Genomic DNA, 26,504 nt, shown 5'->3' with positions numbered 1-26,504 from the left:
CAACAAAAACTCGCATTTGTTTTTTTTTACTTTTAACCCGTTACTTTGCAATATGTGCAAAACCTCCTGTATGTGTTGATTATGCTCTGGTATCGTTTTACTAGCGATCAATATATCGTCTAGAAAGACAACGACATGGGGCATATTTTTGAATTTAACATGATCCTCTGAAATATGCCTGGACTGGAGGATAAACCATAAACGAGACGGTTGTATTGAAACAAACCTCTGTGTGTGTTAACCACCGTATAACTTGCCGTATCATCCAAAAGAATCTGGTTATAGGCCTGTGATAGATCAAGCTTGGAAAAATATTTGTAGCCACTAATATTACTTAACAGATCGTCAATCCTGGGCACGGGATATCTATCTACCATTAGTACCTTGTTTAGCGTAACCTTGTAGTCCGCACACAGTCTGATGGCGCCGTCCGCCTTGTGCGCCACCACCAGCGGTGTCGCCCAGTCCGAGTGGTCGACCGGTGTGATGACGCCCGCCGCCAGCATGGCGTCCAGTTCGGCATCCACGCGCTGACGTAACGCGTAGGGCAAAGGTCGCGCCCGGCAATACACAGGCACCGCCCCCTCGCGCAGCTGCAGCGTGGCCCGCCCGCCGGTGAAGCAACCCAGGGTTCCGTCGAACACATCTTTAAACCTGGAAAGGATGTCATTCATAGTAAGAGACGAGTTCCCATAATCCTTCACCAGCTTATTGACACTTAATACTTTTATTCGCGGAACCTGAATATCTAACTCGGCAAGCCATTGCCGTCCTAAAATATTAGTGGTTCCATTATCTATCACATACAAATCTAGCGTCTTAACACAGTCGTTATATGACACTTCTACTTCGATGAAGCCTAATGGATAAATACGGGAACCATTATAAGCAATAACCGAATGCGGCACTCTTTTAATTCTAGTTGACTAAAATTTTTTTGATAAGTGTCATTATTTATACACGAAAGGGGAGATCCGGTATCAATTCCATGATTAATGGCCTATTTTGCACAAGTATCTCCATACATACCGGTGGATATTGACTTAGTCCCATTTGATATATGGGCCATTCGTCATCGCTGTCCGTGCGCCGGCTAAGGCCCGCACCCGAGCCCTCGCCTCCGTTGTCCCGCCAGCTAGCCTCCTCGGCCGGATCGGGGTGCCCCCGTATGCAGTGATGGCGCGCGAGCGCACTGCACCACGGCCGGTCAATGCCCTCTCGTTGTAGCCGTGGCTTCCAGAGCCACTTCCGTGCTCCTGACTGGTTCCCCAACTCTTAGTCGCTCCCGGTCTTGCCCTAGCTCTGTGCCCCTCCTTTTCAGGACACACACGCCTCAAATGCCCGACACGCGAACACGTGTCACATATGTAATCCTTAAATTTGCACGCGAAGCGCTCATGTCTCGTGTCGCCGCACGCCGTACACTGTTTTTTTCCAATCTGGCTGGCATTGTAGTGCATTCCTATCACCGGAGATTCTACCGCACTAGAATCTTTCTCCGCCGACTCCATTGTAGTCGCTATTAGTACCGCTTTACTGTATTCGAGTTTTTTATCCGCAAATAACCTCTGTCGAATCGCGTCACTGGTAATCCCGCACACGAGTTGGTCCCGTAGGTTCTCTTCTAGCCCGCTACCGAAGTCACAAAACCTCGCCATTTGTTTTAACGTGGCCACGTACTCGGCAATAGACTGGCCATTTTGTTGCCTGCATTGCCGAAACTTGTAACGTTCCGCTAACGCCGATGGTACGGGTTCCAACTGTTCTTTCACTAAACTCACCACTTTAGCATAAGTTAATGTAGATGTCTTGTCCGGACTACATAAATTCACTATCAATTCATATGCACTTTCACCTACGTTCGCGATCAAGGTTGCTAGTTTCAAATCGTCCGTAACGCCGTTAGCTAAAAAGTACATGTCTAACCTGTCGCAATATAAAGTCCAATTCCCCGTTTTCACATCAAACTCCGAAAATTTACCTTTGCCAGACATTTTTGTGGATAAAAACACTGTATTACACTATAATTTTACCATTCGCCGCCACTGTTAAATAAAAGACGTGTTGCTCGACAAGTATTTATTACGCGACTGCTACCCACTTCTTACAAATATATGAATATACCCATATATAACAATCTGCAAACATTAGAATATTACAGTTATTGAAACACTCCTTTATATCATTTATAAAAATTATGTACAACAAAGGACCCAAAATGGACCCTTGAATTACCCCAGAAGGTACAGTTGTGGAGTCAGACCTAAACCCATTCACGGTAATGACTTGGGTTCTGTTAGAAAGGTACGACACGAACCAACGTAGGAGGTTTCCCCGGATGCCATTGTAAGCCAGTTTTTCCAGAAGCAATAAATGGTCCACCTTGTCAAAAGCTTTTCTGAAATCAGTGAATATCACGTCAACCTGTGCTCTTTTATCCATAGATTCTAGTAGGTAGTTCGTGTAAAGTGTAAGATTAGTGATTGTAGATTTACCTTTCATGAAACCATGCTGCTCAGGGATTATAGCATTAACAAGCGAGGGATACAAAAGGTCATGTATTAAGCTCTCGAATACTTTAGGGATGCAAGATTGCACTGATATAGGTCGATAATTAGTAATATCAGCACGTGACCCATTTTTATGAATTGGTGTGACATAAGAAGTTTTCCACTGCTCTGGAAAGATGCCTAAATTTAGGCATTTATTAAATATGATGTATAACGGATTAGTAAGCGCCTTGGCAGAGTTTTTAATAAGTATAGGGCTGATTTTATCAGGACCGATTCCCTTATTTGTGTCGACTTTTAAGAGTTTCTTAAAAATATATGATTGCTTAATATATAAATTTGATAAGTTAGGTGCTCCCTCGCGCTGTGGTAGATTGGTCAGAACGTCATAGTTTATGTCACCCTTAGGCTCAAATACAGAAAAAAAGAACTTAGAGAATAGATCTACAATTTGTTTAGGTGTTGATGCAAATTCATTATCATGAAACATAGTTTCGGGATAGCTAGACAAGCTTTTTTTTTGAGATGACACATAGGACCAAAATGCCTTGATATTACGTTTTAAAGAATTTTCCGTGTTAGCAGTAAAGGTATTAAAACATTCTACCATTAATATTTTGCAGCGAGTGCGAAGAAGTGAGTATTCTTGATAATCGGCGAGCGATTGATAGACCTTCCATTTGCGCCAAACTCTTATTTTCCTATTTAAAGTGCTAATAAGTGCCGGGGAGAACCATTTTGGATATTTAGAGTTTTTTATGTGTTTAAGTGGAATTAATTTGTCAATAACATCAAACAGTAAATTGTAGAATCGCCCTACCGCCTGGTCCGGTTGTAAGTTATTTAATTCAGCTTCCCAATTTACCTTATTCAATTCACATGATATAGCGGAATAATCTGCCTTTTCGTAATTATATTTTCGGATACAGTTGACGGAAAGGGGTCGAGGACAACTAAGGTTCATGGTAAATACTATAGGTGGGTGATGCCTATCTATATTAGAGAGTTCAACATCGGGCTCAGTAGTAACGCCCTCCTGGCTACAAAATAATAAATCTAAAATCCTATCATTCGTATTGCGGAACCTGTTAAACTGTTTAAGACCCAATATGCCGCTAGATCCTAGAACGAGCCCCCCTATGTGACACAAGACACCATTCGATGGCACTAGTTCCTGCGAGCCCGGCCGCTCCACCCAATCAATAGTAGGTATATTAAAATCACCCACAATACAAATATCAAAACCACTGTAGCTATCGTTAATTCTTGAAATTTTATCACAGTAATCTTTATAGACATCATAAGACGTTTTGGGGGCAATATAGACGCAATTGATTAATAATTTAAATTTTTGACTAATTATAGTAATAAAAATATCTTCAATATTTTTAGACTCCCAACTTGGGACACGTGATACCCGTAGGGATGATTTTACCGCTATAAGAACACCACCGCCGTCCTTCTTCGCCGTTCCGACCAAGTCCCTATCGCGCCGAAATACATTATAATTATTATTGCAAAATATTTCCGCGCTGTGTATCCCCGGCCGCAACCATGTTTCAGTTAAAATTATAATATCGTAATCACACTGCAGTATATTTAGACGCAAATCAGAGATTTTAGATTTTAAACCACCACAGTTTTGATAATATAATGTTAAATTATTATTAGGCCCCTTCACAATTAACACAGGAAAAAACAACTCGTTGTAGTTGGCTTACAATATAAACAATACGTTGACTTAATATGCAACCTTTGTACACAATAAATATAATATGCATGGTCGAGTTTGAAATTCGTGTAAAGATAACGTTGCTAGTTGCTATTGTGGTGTCGATAAAAGGATTTATTGTTTTTATTTGCGTCTTAGCTGTTAGCATTACATTATACATATGATTACACAGTAAATCAATATGAAAATAAATCAGGATTACGTTGTTATTATAGAATTGAGACTGCACATGATTGGTGAATGTTATTAGTGTGAGTACATTGCACGCAGTATAGATTAGTAAACAAATCCTAGCCATTATATAAATATACTTACTATTGTTCTTAAAAAATAATATATTGTACCGAGACAACATAGAATGCCAAGTAACTGTTGTAAGCGAGACAATCTTAAATAAAAACAAAATGCGTAACCCAGTAGAATGTTTACAGAATCCTCATAGGTTGTCCAGGTCGGCGTCACAGCGGATACGTTTAACTTTCGTGTTATCGGCTTTTCTGACCAGAATGGCACCATTTTTAATCCAGGTCCATTTATATTGTTTGTCTTTCGCTACTTTGCGCGTGTTCGAGTACAGGATTTTATTCTTCAAAGTAAGATGTTCGTTTATAAAAACAGGTTGCGCTGACGCATGGTCGTCCGGCTGGGACGACGGGCCGGAGCCACGCGAGGCCTGCATCAGCTGGCCGGCGGTGACGCCGCGCCGGGCCCGGGCCGCCGCTATCACGTCGTCTCGAAGCCGGCGCGAGCATAGTTCGACGATAATGTTCTTCGGTCGGTCTGTTTGTCCATGGTGGGGTACGCGATGCACAGTTTTTATATTTTCGGTAGTAACCGGAACATTTAACACTTTGCCCAGGGTCAAAGCTATATGTATCAGATTTTCTGACGATTTTTCTGGTAAATTTTGTATTTCTAAATTACACTGACGTGATTTTTGGTCGTCCCAGTTTTTTTGAAGGAGATTGATTTGATTGCGGAGATATTGGTTTTCTTCCTTAACTAGAGCTACTTCCGTCCGAACCGTCGCTACACTGTTTTCCAAATCTTGATATTTCTTCGACCATTCTTCAATTGAATCTGATAATGCGTCCAATCTTGTGTTGACGCTAGTTCTGAGCTCAGTTATGTTGTGTGACAATTTCTGGAATTGCTCGTTCATATTTTGCAGCAAAGTCCCGGTGTCGATACTCACTATAGATGGGTGGTTGTGGTTGTAGGTGTCCTCAGGTTGCTCATTCAATGTAACTGGTGGTTTAGGTGAAAGCACTGCTGGTGTCGTTGTTTTTTTGCATTGTTTACAGCTGGGGCACTTCCACTTCTTCATGTTCATGGGCAACATTTTTTTGAATTCGGGTTCCGTTAGCCCACCGCACGAAAAGTGCAATTTGTCCTGACAACCTGTGCATTTTATTGTCGCGCTGGGGGCTAGTTCTATGTCGCATTTATTACAGCTATACATGATGATGATTTTGACTGGTAATTATTGTTGGAAATTAGCAGGATGATATAGCGGTTAAAAAGTACGGCACTAATTCACAAATGGAGCAGGTATTTAATATAGTCTGAAGAGAAAGGACGTAAGTACCGCACAGAGTCAACACACTTACGTCGGTTCACAAACAATCGCCGTAATGTACACTCACTGCGCGGTAGTTTACTGACTCGGTTACAATTCTTGCACTAAATACACATTAATAGGCTCACATTTTGGCAGAAATTATTACTTTGCTGGTGAATTATAAGTTTGTTTATCGTTTTCAACAAAGATATTTAACTAAGGTCACTTGTTTACAGCAATAAAGTAAAAAGTTAACGGAGCGGTGCGTAAACACTGTTTACCATAGCAATGGCCGCGCGGGTATTAGAACATAGATTAAAGATTTGTAGAAAAGTCTATATTGTCTATTCCTCATAACAGCACTTGCGCTGTGAAATCGCTATAAAGTTGCGATTAATGGCTACCAACCTAACAAAATCAACATAATATAGTTTCAAACTAAGTGCATTGTTGTTAACTTACAAAATATTCATTTGGTTGCATAGTAGAAACCATTGCTACATAAGTCAGATACGCGCATGTGACACCCGTAATATAGCAACACCCATAGACTACGAAGACCGCATAGCGTTGCTTGTTAGTGTCCATAGGCTACTGTGGCCAAAATCGAGAAAAAACTGTCCAAATTTAGCAAAGATCAAGTACCAGGGCCTCATGAGTTACGAGGTGTCGCTGACCAGCCGGTCGGTCGGGTCGGACGCGTAAGAAGGTATGCTCGCGTATCTTAGCTGCATACTTTTGGTTTGTTTACCTGGGTGAATCAACTTTTTTTGTTTTGTTATCCTGTCCCGTTGTCCAAGGGACAACAGTGGCACAGTTTGTTTGAAGAGATGTTGTATGCCGTTCTATTAACATGCTTAGTAGGGGGCCCATTATGGACATTGGTTATAACGACCACAAAAACGCAAGTTTAATACATTTAAGCACCATAAAATCAGTATTTCAATGAACTTTTGTCCCCTGCACAACTAATCGTAACCATGGCAACGAGTGACGCTATAAAGTTCTTCTCCCACCTATATGATTATACTAGTTAACATATTATTTTTGTTGACTCATAGGAAAAATATTGTATGCTCATGGCGTATTTATTTCCAATTCCGACGCCTACGGCCCCGGCTCACATTGTGCTCAAGCCACTCGACTTTTTTTACCCCTATACAACGACAAATAAAATTAAGAAGACCAAGAGTGGTCACTCCATACAACGATTTTGTTACCAAAAATACTATTATTTTCGTAGTCTACATCTAGTGTCGAGTAGCAGTACTGAGAGTTCCGCTACTCGACGCTAGATGTCGACTACGAAAATAATAAGCGTTTTGGTACCAAAACTGATGTATACAGTGAGCACTCTATGTACTTTTAGGGTTCCGTAGTCAACTAGGAACCCTTATAGTTTCGCCATGTCCGTCTGTCTGTCTGTCCGAGGCTTTGCTTCGTGGTCGTTAGTGCTAGAAAGCTGAAATTTGGCATGGATATATAAATCAATAAAGCCGACCAAGTCGTACAATAAAATCTAAAATTTTTTTTTTTTTAGGGTACTTCCCCTACACGTAAAGTGGGGGTGAAATTTTTTTTTTTGCTTCAACCCTACAGTGTGGGATATCGTTGGAAAGGTCTTTCAAAACTAATAGGGGTCTTCAACAAACATTTCTTGATAAAGTGAATATATTCGAAGATAATTGCTCCGAAAGAAAAAAAAAATGTCCCCCACCCCCCTCTAACTTTTGAACCATAGGTCCAAAAAAATATGAAAAAAATCTTGGAAATAGAGTTTAAGAAAGACATTAAATGAAAACTATAGCGGATATGATCAGTTTATCTGTTTTTGAGTTATCGCAAAAAGTTTCCCCTTTATAGTAAAAAGACGTACACCCACAGTTCATCCCTTGGTTAACAATGTACCATACTTTAAGTTCCAGTTTAGCTTATTGTGACGGAAGAGTAACTACGGAACCCTACTCTGAGCATGGCCCGACATGCTCTTGGCCGGTTTTTATTATGTCTCTATGACAACGGTTGCATAAATACTATTTCCATCGCTTGTTTTGTATGTACAAACACCTCGCTCTGCTCAGCTGCTTCCACTGTAGTGGCGCTAAACGAGAATACGTAAATAAAGTTCTAGTATTAATTTATGACAAACCCATCCTTGCACAGCTTGCGTCGAATCGCAGCCTTAATTTGTACTATGTATAGGACGGTGGGCCTTAGGAGAATATAGAAGTTTTCGGTCTTCTCGTTTTATTTTCACATCGTTTAATTCTCAATTTTGTTACGTTGTTAACCCTTTGACACACGATAGGCGTGGCGTTCAAAGGGTTAGACTAAGAAATGTTATAAAATGAAACATTTTGCAACACTTATCGTTTGTTACACAGAGTGGAAGACTGGTGTTTACCCCCAGCCATGCCATGTGCCATGTGTAGGGCATCGCGGTCTCTCAAGTCCCTGTCTGACATCAGCAGTGACATCATCTGGCTTGGAACTCCACCAGGGTGGACCGCGACCCCAGAGTTCCAAGACCCACAGTCCGAAGAGGATTTGGTACGAGAAAAGGAAATAATGGACGAAAACATTAGGAAAGAACTTGAAGAAATCAGATTCGAAGTCTCAGATAAAAGAGAAATGAAATCTAAAAAATCTTCAGAAAAAAATAACGTTTCTGATAATGAGGATTCAGGTATTGATGTACAAGCGAAAAAGAACCAAAATACAAACAAAGCTAAGACAGATAAGGACAGTGAGAAAGCAGGTCAGAAACATGAAAGGGACAAAGAAGACAAGAAAGCGGGACACAAAGAAGGCAAGAAAGTAGGACATAAAGATGATAGGGACAAAGAAGGCAAGAAAGTAGAACAACAAGATGAGAGGGACAAAGAAGGCAAGAAAGTAGGACATAAAGATGATAGGGACAAAGAAGACAAAAATACCGGACAGATAGATGAGGGAGACAATATAGAGAAGAAAGCGGGACAGTCAGGTGAGGGAGACAAATTAGAGAAGAAAGCGGGACATAAAAATAAGAGGGACAAAGAAGACAAGAAAGCAGGAGAGAAACATAAGAGGGAAAACGATGACATCAGTAAACCAGACGATGCAACAAAGAGGATTAAAGGAAAGGGAGTGGGGAAGAAAACTGTGCAGAAAGAAACAAGGGGCAGGTATGTATAGATTATCCGTTTAACTGTTAATATGGTCGGCTAAGTGGAAACATTAGTGGTGATTTTCCCGTTCATACGTTCTCTGTATTGTGGTCATACCTATAAAAAAGAGATGAGCTCTTTTTTATAGGTATTCAATATCACCACTAACTATATTTGTACTTTTTTTTTGATATTCCTGTTTCTATAAGAACTAGGTTACTTCAAACAACGCTAAACACAGGTAATTAATTCTCCGTGAACAGACGTTTAGCATACAATCTGCAACAATAAACGCAAAAATCAAAACATGAAAAACAAATCAAATTTATTTTTCACGTCAGCAGCTGGAACAAGGGTAATTTTCTGCTTAAAAACAGTTTGCAAAATCGCATTTTGCTCACCGAGTGAGACAAAATAACATTCAAGTAACCTTTATATTCGAATGTCATTTCACGTGCAGGGCCTGATACAAGTTCGAAATATTTGGATTCTATTGTCTTTGTCCCTTTCACGTCATTAGCAAAAAGAAAGAGACAAAAATAAGATACGTAATTCAACGGTATATTGACGGTTGATATTAGACCCCCGAAATAAGTCAGACCGTATAGTTCCAAAACACCCTACTAGTCCTCAATCGTAATAATTAATTGAAATAAAAATTTAATAAAAAAACCATATTTTACGTATTTTAACTTAAAAAAATACGCAATTGTTACGCAAAGTAAATAATTCTACTTTTAACGATATCTACTATACAATTAGTTGTATCCGCAATTCGGACCGTATCTTACAAAGTTTTTTTTTTTCCAAAAAAAAGTTGTCGATTGAACTGTCAATTGATGTTCGTTACTTCATTATTTCCGTAGGTATTATTTAATTGAAATTTCTTTCGTTTTGATTTATTGCGGTAATTAAACTTAATTGTTAGAATACCTTAATAAAACATGAGTGAAATAGTGATGAAGGCGGATTACATTTTTTCAGGTTGTATTTTTACCTTTCAAATATGTTCACACTGCTGTCGTGAAATTTTTTGTGTACTACACGAGATCAAAGTTATTTACATCTCGTGCGCTTTTGAGTCCCTTACTGCGAAAAATAAAATCTAATCCGTCTTCATCACTATTTAACTAATTAAAATAAGCACTCGAAGAAATATCAAACTTTGCTCTCTTGTTGTAGGGTAGACCGGGGACAATAGAAACACGTCATGATTGAAACAAGTCAAATTTCTCGAAAACTATAATACCTACGCGTCTGACGTAACACTCGGAATACGCGGTCGGCCATGTTTGAATCCTTGGCCAGTTGCGTTCGAGCGCCGGTGCGAGACGGGAGTGTCCACGAGCCAAATCAGTTTTTCGCGGTAAAAAGTAAGTATTTGTGCTCTCGTATATTTTCTTATAACTTCTTTTACTCTTGTATTTTGACTAATCAAATTATTTTGGTGTTATAGTTAGGAATAAACGAATGTTTTTAATGGTCGTTGATCAGCGTTCGAGTCTTTTTTATACATAATATTTGACCTTGAAGTGAAAAACGTGGTGTGGGGACGATAGAAACAACTTGCTTGTGGACGATTGAAACGTTTCAATCGTCCTCGTGTTTTAATCGTCAACAAAAGTAACCGACTTCAAAATATAAGGTTCTGTATTCGATGCACATGTTTATTCTATTAATGTTGACATTTATTTGAAGATATACGAAGATACACGAAGTTTTTTTTTAATCTGCAGTTTTTTTATTCGAGATAATGTAAACATTTGTTTTTAACCGACTTCATAAAAAAGGAGGTTCTCAGTTTGACCCGTATGTTTGTATGTATGTTTGTCCACGATTATCTCGCGTTCATCTTAACCGATTGTGATGCGGTTTTCAGAAAAGTTTTTGTCATATTCTGGAGAATTTTTTTGTGTATAGACCAAATGATTATTAACAGGTTTAAAAAAAAGAAGGATCTCTGTTTGACCCGTATGTTTGTAGGTATACAACTTAGTGAAAAAAAAAATTTTGTGATTGTGACGATAAGCTGATGATAAAAGCAAAAGATTAAATTTTTTAACTAAAAAAAAGAATGAAACTTAGATAAAATCAAAAATAAATGAACGGGTTCATGTAGATACAGATTACATTTGAATCACCTTTTAAAGTCGGTGACAAACCTTACGTAATTTTTTTTTATCCAACAAGCACCGCGATCTAAATTAAACTAAAATATTGTAAATAATGCTAATTAAAAATATAATACTATACTACTACATCCTATTTCTGTACAATACATTTATTTAACTGTTTTTTTTAGATGCCCCGAAAACGGAAGCATGTTACGGAGAGAACCTCAAAAAGCATGTTTGCCATTTTAGCAACAACCGACTGCTGCCAACCGGCTTATTAAACAGGTCGGCCACTGCTAAAATTTATATCAGAGAGAGTTAAGGATTTTTTTTTGATAGGCATATCGCCATGTTTTTGTTTACGTAATAAAACAATTTATACTGATTATTTTATTGCGTCTATTATTTCATTTTACATCCCGATGTCTGCAACACTCGTTGTCACAGAGTGTGTGGGAATGGTTATGATTGAAACATTGTTATAGTTGAAACAAGCACTTTTGTATGAAACATAATTATGCTTGTTTTCTGCGATTCTATATCGTTATATCTTATAATTGCATTGAAACTACTTTGGTTAAGGTAAATTTAAAAGGTAGCAGCAACAAAGACAACTAAAAGTCGTATTTTCTTTTTTTTTCTCAAGTTTTTTAGTCGAGATGTTCAGATGCTCATAAATTGAGAAATTTTTATGTTATGCTTGCGGACTTTTTATGAGCTCATTGTATGCCGAGGTAGTGATGAAAAAAATTAAAACAGATATAAGTACTTTCATTGTGCCGAAGATATTTGAGTGTTTCAATTGACCTCACATAGTGTTTCAATTGACACTCATGTGAGGTCAATTGAACCATACTGCCCCATTCTCTTTATTACATTATTGTCAAAAAACTATGGATTATAGACCATCCAAATACATTTTATTTAGGAACCAGATAACTAACCTTGAAATATTTTGAGCGTAGATCTTTCTACTCATCAAAATATAACGATCACAGGCGGTTAAAGGCAAATTGTTTCAATTGTCCCCGGTCTACCCTACAATAGTACATTGTGCAACGAGGGGGGTAAGTGAAACTTTGGAAGCGAGGGTGGTAATTTGCAATATTCTTACCCCCGGAGTTACACACAATGTTTTTCATCACACTTGCGAAGAAAAAACTAAATTTTAAGCGAAATAATTCTTAAATACGGTGACATATCAAACATTCGTCCGCCATTTTGTAATATCTTGGCAGGTGAGGACCTATTCGGCATTCAGCCACGATTGAAAGTTATGTAAATAAATTTTAAACGGCTGTTAAATTAATCAAATTAAATAATTTTAAACATAAACAAAAATATTACATTTTAAACGTCAGCATTTTAAAAGTAAAACTCATTTATGCTACTTGGTTTGTATGAATAAGTGACATAATTAAAGAATAAAGCTATAACTCCTTAGGGAATTATAGCTTCACAATCCATAACTCCCGCGAGAACAAAATAGGCCTTTGTCCTTCAGCACACCTGCATGAAATAAGATCTTTTTCGAGCAAGTGTGATGAAAATAACTATTTCATTTTTTTTCCAAAATATATATATATATATATATATATTTTAATTTATTTAGAAAACAAACAGCCTTTTACAAATATGTCTAAAGTAAATCAACTAAAAATAGGCCTAAAGTTTCCTACATTACTAAGAAAACTATTACATGGAAATGTAAATTACGCAATTATAAATTACCGGTTTAGTTGTGTGCTACATGCAAGTAAGTTAAGAAAACATACAAAAGTATGAAAAATATGACTGGAACCAAATTGATCAATTTCTAGAAAACAAAATTTGCCGAACTTTGTTCTTGAACACGGACAAACTATGAACAAAAATATCTATATCGTTAAGAGATTCATTATACAAATAACAAGTGCGCCTAAAGAAAGAGTTTTTAGCATACTGTGTGCCACAGGAGGAAATAGAAAATGTGGGTTTAGAACGTGAGGTGAGAAAATATGGTTACAATTTGCTTAAGTTTTGGAGGGGGGAAATGGCGAGAACGAAACCTCGATTTCAAAGATTTTTACGCTGGATTTTTCGCATAAGCTGCAGTTGTCCTTATCGCTCTCATTTTAGGAGCCTCGTCAGTGCGAAGGAGATATATAACTAAAATTATTAAATCTGGTATTTCCTCATAAAAAGTAATATTTACTTTGAACGCCACGGCTATAGTGTGCGGTGGTCATCGTGAACTTTCTCGGAATGGACGAAAGTTAATATGGGCTGTGGGCGCTGTGGCCGCGTGCGTCAACGTTGACGACCGGTTTGGCCTAGTGGGTAGTGACCCTGCCTACGAAGCTGATGGTTCCGGGTTCAAATCCTGGTAAGGGCATTTGTTCGTGTAATGAGCATGGATATTTGTTCCTGAGTCATGGGTGTTTTCTATGTATTTAAGTATTTATAAATATTGATATATATCGTTGTCTAAGTACCCTCAACACAAGCCTTAATGTGCTTACTGTGGGACTTAGTCAATTTGTGTAATAATGTCCTATAATAAGCGGTGATGTCCGAGTGGATATGACGGCCGACTTTCAATCCAGAGGTCGCGGGTTCAAATCCTGGCTCGTACCAATGAGTTTTTCGGAACTTATGTACGAAATGTCATTTGATATTTACCACTAGCTTTTCGGTGAAGGAAAACATCGTGAGGAAACCTGCATACATCTGCGAAGAAATTCAAAGGTGTATGTGAAGTCCCCAATCCGCATAGTCTAGCGTGGGGACTATAGCCTGAGCCCTCTCGCGTATGAGAGGAGGCCTGTGCCCAGCAATGGAAAGTATATAGGCTGGATTATTATTATTAATGTAGTGAAAGAAGATGTATCATGAAGCTTCGTGTATGTCTTCTGCAGCTCCATTGCTCGATTGAGGCAGTATTTACCTCTGACGTTTCGAGGACGGCATTGTCCCCGTGGCCTCGGAGAATACTAGCTAAAGTTGACACCAATGTTTTAGCCGCGCGAGTTTTTCGTGCTACCCGCACCCGTTTTGCGCACTAGGGATGTTAATCACTCGACACACAACACTCACGATATTTGTTTTCGCTGATACATTTACTAATGACTGGATTACAATTGAATGAGATCCTAAAACCATCTTTCCGATTGAAATTGATTTGTTTTTTTAATTTCAATGGCTTCACTACGATCCGTAGAAATGATTTTAGGGTTATGCAGCTCAATCCAGTGATTTGTTTGACTAGTAAATGCTCGGCAACCACAGACTTGTCCTCGAAACGTCGGAGGTATATTAAAAACTTAACTTTACGCTATTAATATTTTGTCCAAAAGAGAGGTATGGGCAATGTGAATGTCATCTCGCCTTGTGTGGTAGGGCACAGCACAGCGGATGTCATTCCAGATCTAGAGCAGAGCCCAACTGGGGAAGTACCTCCAACTTACAGAAAACCGCAGCCAATAACACTAGACCCTACTCATAGTGTTGTGTTACTTGTGTTCCTGCCGGTGAGTAGGTTGCCAGAGCTCAACGAGGGGGGTGGGGTTAGGGTCGGCAACGCGCATGTAACTCCTCTGGAGTTGCAGGCGTACATAGGCTACGGAGACTGCTTACTATCAGGCAGGCCGTATGCTTGTTTGCCACCGACGTAGTATAAAAAAAAAATTAAGTCCCGTTTAAGTCAGTTTTTTTTTGTTAACCTTTTGACCGAGGATAATCAGACTTCGTGCGTTCCCATATGGCTCACGATGACACGCCGCGTTCGATAGATGTGGCATTCAAAGGGTTAAAGATTATTGTGTATGTTAAAGGTTACGCTTGTATTTTTTTTTAAATACAGGAAACCGAAAGTTGCTCCGGTCAAAGAGAAGAAAACGTTACCGAAGCGTGCGGCGAAGGCAGCCCCTGCCCAGGAAGAGGTGGCCACCAACACGAGACTTCTCAGGAAGTAAGTATGATAAGATCTCTGCTTGGCCTTACGGTTGACTGGTAGAGTACAGAATGCCTTTTGTACTGTAAGGTTTTCTTTTGTGCAATAAAGGTTAAATAAGTAAATTAATAAGCATATTCTGGGGATTACGGTAAATCCCGGGTTTATTTATCCCCTTCATATGATACAGGTATATACTTATAGAACCTATTTTTCCAGCTCCCGCGACCCTCCGCCGCCAAACCCGGACGTGTACGAGTTCGACGAACTAGAAGGCTCTCGGCCTCCCTCGGGCCTCCGCCGCCGCAACCAGCAGACCCCCGACCCCCCCCGCGCAGAGCCCCGAAAGCATACAATACATGGACATATGCCCTACAAGCTCTCAACTAGCCAAAATTAATACAAAAAAAAAAGAAGTTGGGAACGTACTTAGTGTCAGCTTGGTACCTGAGGACGATATATATAAGAAGCGGAAGAATTTGATAGATAATCTGACGAATAGTCCAGCGCTGTTAAACAAGATTTTCAACTCCTTACCGACAGAACTTCAGAACGAGCTTGGGAGCTTGGCCACGGAGGGGACTGGGCGGGAGGAGGCTTATTTGGACGAAAAGGCGGGGACGGTCTTAGAGGCACCCACGTACTATCCTACGGCTGAGGAGTTTGAGGTAATATATTAGTGTTTATTGTATCCACTGCTGACAGAACTTCTCAATGAGCTGGGGTGCTTGGCCACGGAGGGGACTGGGCGGGAGGAGGCTTATTTGGACGAAAAGGCGGGGACGGTCTTAGAGGCACCCACGTACTATCCTACGGCTGAGGAGTTTGAGGTAATATATTAGTGTTTATTGTATCCACTGCTGACAGAACTTCTCAATGAGCTGGGGTGCTTGGCCACGGAGGGGACTGGGCGGGAGGAGGCTTATTTGGACGAAAAGGCGGGGACGGTCTTAGAGGCACCCACGTACTATCCTACGGCTGAGGAGTTTCAGGTAATGTATTAGTGTTTATTGTATCCACTGCTGAACAGAACTTCTCAATGAACTGGGGAGCTTGGCCACGGAGGGGACTGGGAGAGAAGAGGCTTCTTTAGAGGAAAAAGCAGGGGCGGTGCTTGAAGCAACCGCGTACTATCCTACGGCTGAGGAGTTTGAGGTAATGTATTAGTGTTTATTGTATCCACTGCTGAACAGAACTTCTTAATGAGCTGAGGAGCTTGGTCACTGAAGGGACTGGGAGAAAAGAGGCGTATTTGGGGAAGGCAGAGACGGTCTTAGCGGGATCTACGTATTTTCCTAAGGCTGAGAATTTAAATCTGTTTTAGAAATGCAACGGATACCGGATATGCGGCCGCTGGATCCGCCGAATATTCGGTATCCGGAAGCCGGATATCCGGCTAAAAGTTTGGTCAAAAATTAATTAAATTAGATAGCGCGCTTGCTCAAAGTTCGATGCAGGTTGCAACTTATTTATAGTTATAGGCAGCCGTTTATAAATAAGTAAACTAAATTCACATACTGCGAGAATTGAATAGCGCAAATTACAATTTTCTTCGTAAGTGTTTTGCGCGCTGCGGCGCCTGCGGGGCAGCCGCAACAGTCTCCTGGCAATTATAGCTGACAGGCTTGACAGTCAGCTTCTTGTGCACTGGACCAGGGTACACTCACTGGTAGCTACATACACATGGCTCACATGAGTGTATGTAGTTATTACTAGTATATGTGACTGGCTCCAGTTTAAACCCTAAAATATTGTAAGTTTAAACCCTAAAATATTGTAAGTTTAATTTATTTCAATAATAATTTAATATAATTTTTAGAGTAAGTCGTACTAACACTGTATGGACCAAGGTCTGAAATAAATGATTTTTATTTTATTTTATTTTATTGATTTAATATTTTCATAGCGAGTGCAGATTTATTAACTTTGTTTCGTTATTTATAAGATTTAGTAGTGTTTAGTGCATATTGTATTCATAAATATCGTGCTAAATTACTATCCGGAATCCGGCCGGATACTAAGCAGCACTATCCGGAATCCGGCCGGATACTACGCACTATCCGGAAACCGGCCGTATTGTAAAAAATTGCCCGGATACCGAATAGTAATTGGATATTCGTTGCATCTCTAATCTGTTTATATTCGTTTCTTAACTTTATATTACATTTTCACAAGCTTAGTTAAAATTGAGTTTAAGTAACGCAACTTTTACCCTAGTCTTACATTATAATCATGTTGTTGTTGTCCTAAAGCACCCCAGAGGTGTAAAGGGCCTTCACAAGCTCGCGCCACGCCTTCCTATCTTCAGCTCGTCTTCTGGCCTCGCTCCAGCTCAACCCGACCGCTCGTAACTCTCTTAGGACGGACCGTTGCCAAGAGTGTACAGGACGCCCCGAGCCTCGGCTTCCGTCCGGTTTCCACGCGATAGCTATGGTAGCATTATTCGTTTCCCCCCTTCGAATAAATCATGTTAGATCGGTTAAAATAAATATTAGGGGCAGAGAAACACTTGTAGAGAATCGTCATACTTTTTCTATTGCGTCTTGCAAAATAAACTAAGTTTTTATCTCCACTTAACAATGTTTATTATCATGAAATTATGTGTATATGATTATTAACTTATTATTTACAGGATCCGATAAAATACTACGACAAAATCGCCCCCGAGGCCTCAAAATACGGCCTCTGCAAAATAGTTCCCCCTGAAAACTTCAAACCAACATGCACGATGAGCGACACGATCCGCTTCGCGGTCATATACCAGTACATCTCCAAGATGTTCAGCCGCTGGGGCCCCGTGTCCAGGGAGCTGGCTGCCATCAAGGCACACCTGCGGACCCAGAGCGTCGTGTTCGCGCGGTCTCCCCTCGTGAGTACACCCTCTACCCGCAGGCGACATGATCCAACTCGAAGGCAACTCCTCTGGAGTTGCAGGCGTACATAGGCTGCGGAGACTGCTTCCCATCAGGCGGGCCGTATGCTTGTTTGCCACCGACGTAGTATAAAAGAGTACACCCTCTACCCGCAGGCGACATGACCCAAGTATCTCCTAGGAATAGTTCCCCCGGACGACTTCAGACATGAGCGACACGGTCATATACCAGTACATCTCCAAGATGTACAGCCGCTGGGCCCCCTTGCCCTGGAGACCCAGAGCGTCGTTGGTAAATAAAAATAAATAAGCTTTTGGCAAAATTTCATTTTTGGTACAAGCTTTTATCGCTGACTGTACTTTTTTTTCCACAGGCAACTAATACAATAGACAATTCTAAGAACCCCAAACACACTTAGGTTGCGTTGTTTTATCACAAAGTTCTTAAGGCCACCTCTTGTGTGCCAAAAGTATGCTACATTGGGTTCGGTTCCGGGCGCGTATGAAGGTATGCTCGTGTATCTTAGCTGTATACTTTTGGTTTGTTTACCTATATGATTCTAGTATTATTCTAGTATTATTTTTGTTTTTGACTCCTAAGAAAAGCATTGTATGCAACGTTGTATAAATAGTGCAAAAAATGCTCGTGGCGTATTCCTTTACTTCCGTAACTCACGCCACTCGCCTTTTTTGACCCTTCTTATACAACTGTTGCATAAAATACTATTTCGAGCAAGTGTGATTAAAAACCTGTTACTGTTTTAGTTGGACGGCAGCGAAGTGAACCTCCCCAGGCTATACCACGCCGTGGAACGCAACGGCGGTCTCAGCAACGTCATACAACGCAAGCGGTGGGGCCGCGTCGCCGACGAGATGAAGCTGACCAAGTTGCAGCACCCGGAGCGCAAGCTGGACCCCATATACATGCGATATCTGCTGCCCTACGCCACGTTGTCCGATCGTAAGTTATTAAGATAATCAATCATTTATTTCATATAATGCAAAATGTGAACCTTGAATGTATGAGAACAGTAGTTGTTTTACCAGGGGGTTGTGTTTAACCGCTCGTGCTAATATTGATACCCGAGTAATGGGAAGGTTTCAAAATCGAATCTAGAGCGTTGTGAGGGTTTCAAGGCACGTGTGTTAAACAAACTTTGCTTTACCACCGTCCACCACACCAACGCAAGGAAAATACTACTCGTAACTGTAAACCATCATACGAAATCAATCCAAAGTGAACGTCATTAAATATTTATCATTTAAATTTATCATTTAAAAGTCAATTCTACCAGCCAACATAAGAAAACAACCGCAAAATTTAAATTAAATTACTTTGAAACACATGTGGATAGAATCCAACTTTCTTATCCGTTTTTGAATAATTAAGAGAGCTTTTACGACCTATTGTGGTGAAAATTATCTTTAAACCGAGCCCAAACTACTGTTTCATTAGCAAGTAGCAATTTTTAAGCTCTTTTTCCATTCACAGAGGAACGCCAAAGTATAATGGCGGAAGTGGAAAAATGCTGGACCACCAAGTACCAGAAGATGCTAGAACGGGCCCGCAATCCCTTCCAGCGTCAGAACCGGATGCTGGGCACCGAGTGCGAGTCGGAATCTGACGACGAAGGAGAGGATGGAAACACAGCTGGTGCGCTCCAAGAGGCAGAGGACTGCATAGTGCAGGGGCGCACAATGAACCTCGTCACATTCAAAAAAGTAAGTCAGAATCTGTCGACGAAGTGGAAGATGGCTACACAGCTGGTGCGCTACATGAGGCTGAGGACTGCATAGTGCAGGGGCGCACAATGAACCTCGTCACATTCAAAAAAGTAAGTCAGAATCTGTCGACGAAGTGGAAGATGGCTACACAGCTGGTGCGCTACATGAGGCTGAGGACTGCATAGTGCAGGCGCGGACCATGAACCTCGTCACATTCAAGAAGGTAAGTCAGAATCTGACGACGAAGTGGAAGATGGCAACACAGCCGGTGCGCTACATGAGGCTGAGGACTGCATAGTGCAGGGGCGGACCATGAATCTCGTCACATTCAAGAAGGTAAGTCAGAAACTGACGACGAAGGGGAAGATGGCAACACAGCTGGTGCGCTACATGAGGGTGTGAACTGCATAGTGCAGGGGCGGTCCATGAACCTCGTCACATTCAAGAAGGTAAGTCAGAAACTGACGAAGAAGGGGAAGATGGCAACACAGCTGGTGCGCTACATGAGGCTGAGGACTGCATAGTGCAGGGGCGGACCATGAACCTCGTCACATTCAAAAAAGTAAGTCAGAATCTGTCGGCGAAGTGGAAGATGGCAACACAGCTGGTGCGCTACATGACGCTGAGGACTGCATAGTGCAGGGGCGGTCCATGAACCTCGTCACATTCAAGAAGGTAAGTCAGAAACTGACGACGAAGGGGAAGATGGCAACACAGCTGGTGCGCTACATGACGCTGAGGACTGCATAGTGCAGGGGCGGTCCATGAACCTCGTCACATTCAAGAAGGTAAGTCAGAAAGTGACGACGAAGGGGAAGATGGCAACACAGCTGGTGCGCTACATGACGCTGAGGACTGCATAGTGCAGGGGCGGTCTATGAACCTCGTCACATTCAAGAAGGTAAGTCAGAAAGTGACGACGAAGGGGAAGATGGCAACACAGCTGGTGCGCTACATGAGGCTGAGGACTGCATAGTGCAGGGGCGGTCCATGAACCTCGTCACATTCAAGAAGGTAAGTCAGAAAGTGACGACGAGGGGGAAGATGGCAACACAGCTGGTGCGCTACATGACGCTGAGGACTGCATAGTGCAGGGGCGGTCTATGAACCTCGTCACATTCAAGAAGGTAAGTCAGAAACTGACGAAGAAGGGGAAGATGGCAACACAGCTGGTGCGCTACATGAGGCTGAGGACTGCATAGTGCAGGGGCGGACCATGAAACTCGTCACATTCAAAAAAGTAAGTCAGAATCTGTCGACGAAGTGGAAGATGGCAACACAGCTGGTGCGCTACATGAGGCTGAGGACTGCATAGTGCAGGGGCGGACCATGAACCTCGTCACATTCAAGAAGGTAAGTCAGAATCTGACGACGAAGAGAAAAATGTGGGAACTCAGCTGGTGCGCTACATGACGCTGAGGACTGCATAGTGCAGGGGCGGTCCATGAACCTCGTCACATTCAAGAAGGTAAGTCAGAATCTGATGACGAAGGGGAAAATGTGGGAACTCAGCTGGTGCGCTACATGGGACTGAGGACAAATAAACACACCCAAAAAAATCGATAGTTAGTACATAATCGAACTATTTTTTTAACTAATATAAATGAAAATACAGGTCTGTTAACTAAAGCTGGCGCGTTCACAGTACTCACACTTATGCAATTTCACTATACAGCATGTTTAAAAATAAACCTCCAAATACAACACAGCGCCGCGCGTCGATCACACGTGACTGACTGACACTAACATTTACAATAACATCATGCTGTATTTATAAACAGTAGCAAAAGAAAAACAATAACTGTCTCCTTCACGCTCATAAGATAGACCGCGCGCGAGAGAGACGGGCAGACATTTCATGTTGCGTATGCAGTGCGACGTCACGCCGCGCGCTTATTCACAGACACTACACAAGCGCAATGTGTAAATGTGTTGATCGCGCCAGCTTTAGTTAACAGACCTGTAATAATAAAAAAAGTTTACTATTAAATATTTTTAACAAAATACATAATGGATATATACAGAGGATTACTATAACTAGCTTAAATCTAAAATAGGCCCTTGAGGCATTGTACCTAGGATGCTGGTGGCATTTCCTCGTTGTATCGCAATACTGATAAGTTGTGCGAGGAAGCCGCCAGCTCTTCGGCCACCTCACCAATTACGTCAACCAGACGTTTCGCTTGTGCGCGCTGGGACCCCATTATTCAAATTGTTAACAAATTTGAAAAAAGTGTTTACATACATACATTTCTTATGGGACCGTCTGCAATTATCTGGGGTTCTTATATTAGCGAGAATCCTGAGGTATTGAGGATCGCTAAATAGTGGACGAGTCGTCCGCAGCCCTATTCGTTTTGATATAGAATATCAGTAGGTCAAGTTATACTGGTTATGTAGCTACAACTAGCTAACCTGTGAGTAATTACATTTTGCATCATTACAACACATGTTATCGTATGAGGTTAAACTCATTATTAGTTTTATTCATTTATTGTTGTAATTGTCAATTAGTTGATTCTATATCATTGCATAAACGCAAAACTAAGTAGTTTTTAACACGTGTAACAACATGCTTAGATATAATGTTTTACTTTGGAAGTCGTTGCACAAGAAATAAGTATGTCATTTATTTGCAGTATTGTTCAATATTTTAGATATTTAAAGATTCGTTATTTCAATTAGATTTCATTGCAACAGATTATTTTCATCAGAACAGTTCAAGATGGGTTACGGACAGAGCAAGGAAACCAATAATGAAGTTATAGCTCAAGCCCAAGTCGTTTCAAACGTCACGCAAGTCGAGACGAGATTGAACATATTATCCATTATACTGATAGTGGTGGCAGGCCTGATAACGATCAGCCTGCTGTTCGTATTTAGAAGATTTTGTGTGCACAAAACCAGACGTTGGTTACGTAAAGAAGTCGGAGCCGCGAGTATGCTGACGCAGCCAGTGGTCCGGGTGCAAACCCTACCACCCCAAGCGGTCCAGCCTAATACAGCTCTGTGAAAGAATTTTTCCCGTTATTTCTTGTGCAAGTGACATTAAGGATTAGTGTTTTTAGGTTTAAGTTATGAAAGCACCATTTTAGTTTCGTGATTATTTTTATTCGAATTATGTGCACTTTAAATTTTGCCATTCATTACAGGTCATGCAGTTACATTGTATATTGTAAACAACAGTAGTCATAATACCCTGTAGTGTATTATCGTGTGAGAATGAATTCCTGGTATCGCCCGCCGGCCGCCGCGAAGTGCAGAGCGCGCAGTATACGGTTACAGCGAAGTGTTAGGTCGAACGTTCACTGGCAGAGAGGCGATACCAAGCTATTCATGTTGACCGAACTTATGATTTTATTTTATTTTGTAAAAATTTTTTTAAGAAAAAATTTGGGAGGACTATTGTAGGGACACATGTGTACACAGTTGCAGGAATGCTGACATGGCATTCCACGTGCAAGCCGCGAGGCGCGGGCCCCGGCAGTTGTCCCCCGCCTTTCGACTAGCCCGGTTCTCTCCCAACTATACATAGGTATAGTGTTCGTAGAAGCAATTAAGTTTTAACCTTGATCTGTGTAGTGTAACAGTGAAGTAATAAACTTTTGTATTTTCCGTGCTAAGTGACTTTCCCTTCTCACCAATTAGTTAAACCCTTGGAGTCAGATAAATAGACAGTAGATAGAAACCTACACGTTGTTCATGGAATGGAATGTACCTAAAATTATTTTATTATTAAATTCGACAAAGCTGATGTTGAATTTATCACCGGAAATATATCAAAATACTAAAACTAAAAGTATATTGACAATAGGGTAGAATCGAATCAAGCAAACTCTGTAATGGCATAGTGTGGCAATGTCAACATTTATGTCAAATTTCTATGAAAGTATGACGTTTATAATGACGCCCTCACTTTGTTCAGTTAGCTTAGACGGAGTCTAGTTTTGTACCTGGGCAAAGTTAACAAAATATGATAATTACAAATACAGGTAGCTTATTAAAGAGCGAAACACGATGATTAACTTCAATCTAGTCTTACAGAACTTAACCTACAATATGTACAGTGGAGAATAACTGCTTACTGACTAAACTAGTGTAAATGAGAAATATAATATTAACTAATAAACAATAAGAACAGATCAAGGTAATCATAGTCGTAGCGTTTAATATAAAATTTTACTAAATACAAAGGGATACTAATGGCCTCTCCAAACGTCACAGATAATCGCATGCGATTTGCAATACTTTGCTGCTTTGGCAGAACGATTTCTGAATCCGTTGCTCGATCCTTTTTTTATATATGATATAGGAGCGATGGTAATCGATCACTGCCGCCCATGGACACCGGTAACACTGGGGTTGTGCGTTGTCGGAATTTAAGATTGGAGTACGCTCTTTTCTTGAAGGTTTGAAGGTCGTATCTATGTAAGGAATGAAATCTCCATGTACCAAAAAGTGTTATCAAAATACTTTAAATAGGTGGCGCTACAATACCTAGAATACTGGAAACAATAATAAAATCATAGACAGCGCACTTCACTCCGTCAATAACGCCTAGATTCTTAGCTACTCCAGCGCTACTCTGGAGAGATTTCGAACTATTATTTAAAAAAAAAAAAAAAAAAAAAATTATTTATTTCCATTTTACGCTGCAGCCACAGGATATTCCTTTTACAGTAAAGGTTTAAAATCTTAATGTTAAAGCCTAAGATTAACGATGGTCCCCACACTAGGCAAAGCCTGTATCGTGGTTACCGTGGTTACAAACATTTTTGTTTTTTTTTTTTTTTTTGTTACATGCATTTGCTTGAGCATAAAGGTGCACAAGTTAATATATATTTTAATATTTAATCTAGATATGAAATACAAAGATTAGTGTGTGTGTGTGAGTGTGTGTGTGTGTGTGTGTGTGTGTGTGTGTGTGTGTGTGTGTGTGTGTGTGTGTGTGTGTGTGTGTGTGTGTGTGCGTGTGTGTGTTTTTGCGCACGCATTAAATCATAACAAGGAGATGCAGCCCTACGAGGGAATTTGTTCTCTTGGGATCAGATACCAACCGAGGTTACTATCTGCTGCTACCTTATAACTTTCAAAATGTCTTCACATTCGTCATAACTCCAGGATACCAGAAGAGACTGGATTTGCATTTTGACTTGACTTAACCGACAATCTTTTATATTGCAGGTTTTGAGTAATTTGTTATATATGTGCGGAAACAGAAATGCTTTAAACCGTTTAGCAAAAGCAGATTTAACGCGTGGTTTCGGGACTTGGAATATTCTTTTCTGTACCATATTTATCAGATTAGATGTCTGGCTAGTATTTCTGTGCATGAGCATGGCAACACGTAAAATGAATAATTTTCTAACTGACAATACTTGAGCTTCACTATAGAGAGCATGTGTAGGATATCGACGGGGTCTAAGTAAGGAAACCTTAAGAACAGCCCTTTGAGCTCTTTCCAAGTCTATTAAAGTGGACTTAGCACAGCCACCCCACACAAGAATGCAATAATCTAAAATAGATTGACATAATGCCAGATATACCATTTTAAGAGTTTGTCCATCTGTAGCCGCTCTTAGTAGTTTCATTGTATAAATAAGTTTTCGAACCCTACCCGCTGTTATCGCGATGTGCTTTTTAAAATTAAGTTTCTCGTCTATTTCTACCCCTAAGTATCTTAAAGAGTTAGCTTTGTTGATACTGTCACAGAGGCATGAGCAGGGTGAAAGGGGAGAGTAAACATCACAGTTTATAGAATGGATTTTAAGGTTGGTCATTGATGGAGGGGGGCTTGAAGATGCAGATTTATGGAAGCACAAGAATTTGGTCTTGTCTGGATTCAGAGTCAAAATATTTTGGTCCAGCCACTGGGACAGCTTTTGGAGACTTAGCGTTGATACGTCTTTGACCTGGTCCCAAGAGTGACCATAAAAGATTATGGCAGTGTCATCTGCGTAGCAAAATACTTCACTATTTGAAAGATTGAGAGACAAAATATCGTTTATATATGCGATGAACAGCGTTGGGCCTAAGATGCTGCCCTGGGGAACCCCAAATGACACAGGCATTGGCTCACTGACTATACTACCGATTTTAACGCGCTGCCCCCTGCCAGTCAAGTAACTAGAGAACCAGTTCAAGGCGATTCCACGTATGCCAAGTGCTTCTAATTTTCTCAAGAGGATAGGAGTAGAGACAGTGTCGAAAGCTTTTGAGAGGTCTAAAAATACTCCCAAGCAGCACCTGCCCTCATCTAAGTGCTTGACTACACTGTCTACCAAAAGAGTCACAGCCTGCTCGGTAGACCTGCCCTTGCGGAACCCAAACTGCCGATCTGAGAGGATGGAATATTTTTCTAAAAAGCTAACCAGTCTTTTATTGACGATACGTTCCAGAAGCTTAGAGTACGCTCCAAGAAGGGATATAGGGCGGTAATTACATGGGGAATCGGTTTTTCCTCCTTTAAGGATTGGAATTATAGCAGCAGTTTTCCAATCTTGTGGAAACAAACCAGAAAAAAGACTTAGGTTAAAAATAGCCGCCAGTGGCTTCGATATGATAGTACCTATATTCTTTAGCAGTCTGTTACTTATGCCATCATTGCCAGGAGCACTATTTACATCTAGTCTATCAATTAGCTCGGCCACTTCTTCTGCATCTGTGGGTTCCAGGAAAAAGGAATTGGAGTACGCATTTCCATTGAGTTTGTCTCGTACCTTTAGTGCTAACGACTTTTCAGTTTCATTCATTTTTGACAATATAGAGCTGGCCAGATTTGAGCCCACAGAGGAAAAGTAAGCATTGCAATGATCTACCGACTCCTTAGTTGAGGGTTTAGTTTTTAATAAGTTATCTGCTGAAGACACGGGAGGAGACTTGTGGGTAATCCGCTTAAATTTATAGCTGA

General features: G+C 40.6%; 3 protein-coding genes and 1 long non-coding RNA gene across 4 annotated transcripts; 3 read left to right on the top strand and 1 right to left on the bottom strand.

The window, feature by feature from the left end:
* Positions 1–4,678: 4,678 nt before the first annotated feature.
* Positions 4,679–5,569, bottom strand: LOC133533188 (uncharacterized). Its single transcript, XM_061872143.1, has one exon. The coding sequence runs from the start codon at positions 5,567–5,569 to the stop codon at positions 4,679–4,681; it is 891 nt and encodes a 296-aa protein (XP_061728127.1).
* Positions 5,570–8,227: 2,658 nt separating this feature from the next.
* LOC133533187 (putative uncharacterized protein DDB_G0292636) lies at positions 8,228–15,019 on the top strand. The gene is made up of 2 exons (XM_061872142.1): positions 8,228–8,970; positions 14,908–15,019. The coding sequence occupies exons 1-2, from the start codon at positions 8,228–8,230 to the stop codon at positions 15,017–15,019; spliced, it is 855 nt and encodes a 284-aa protein (XP_061728126.1).
* On the top strand, positions 10,136–11,459 carry LOC133533186 (uncharacterized). The gene is made up of 2 exons (XR_009801827.1): positions 10,136–10,325; positions 11,255–11,459. It is a non-coding gene; the product is annotated as an uncharacterized LOC133533186 (long non-coding RNA).
* Positions 15,020–17,836: 2,817 nt separating the features above from the next.
* LOC133533189 (uncharacterized) lies at positions 17,837–21,282 on the top strand. The gene is made up of 3 exons (XM_061872144.1): positions 17,837–17,866; positions 18,635–18,830; positions 19,362–21,282. The coding sequence occupies exons 2-3, from the start codon at positions 18,743–18,745 to the stop codon at positions 19,664–19,666; spliced, it is 393 nt and encodes a 130-aa protein (XP_061728128.1). The 5' UTR covers positions 17,837–17,866; positions 18,635–18,742; the 3' UTR covers positions 19,667–21,282.
* The last annotated feature ends 5,222 nt before the right edge of the window (positions 21,283–26,504 follow it).

Source organism: Cydia pomonella, unplaced genomic scaffold (assembly GCF_033807575.1).
Source record: "Cydia pomonella isolate Wapato2018A unplaced genomic scaffold, ilCydPomo1 PGA_scaffold_111, whole genome shotgun sequence".
Lineage (NCBI taxonomy): Eukaryota > Metazoa > Arthropoda > Insecta > Lepidoptera > Tortricidae > Cydia > Cydia pomonella.
Note: the sequence above shows the minus strand (reverse complement) of the source record. Positions and strands in the feature narration are given on the sequence as shown.

Excerpts from the sequence above, each read along its gene's own strand:
- LOC133533188 (XM_061872143.1), bottom strand. The coding sequence starts at position 5,569 with ATGAAGAAGTGGAAGTGCCCCAGCTGTAAACAATGCAAAAAAACAACG.
- LOC133533187 (XM_061872142.1), top strand. The coding sequence starts at position 8,228 with ATGTGTAGGGCATCGCGGTCTCTCAAGTCCCTGTCTGACATCAGCAGT. Across the intron at positions 8,971-14,907 it reads CAGAAAGAAACAAGGGGCAG|GAAACCGAAAGTTGCTCCGG; the intron begins GTATGTATAGAT and ends TTTTAAATACAG.
- LOC133533189 (XM_061872144.1), top strand. The coding sequence starts at position 18,743 with ATGAAGCTGACCAAGTTGCAGCACCCGGAGCGCAAGCTGGACCCCATA. Across the intron at positions 18,831-19,361 it reads CTACGCCACGTTGTCCGATC|AGGAACGCCAAAGTATAATG; the intron begins GTAAGTTATTAA and ends TTCCATTCACAG.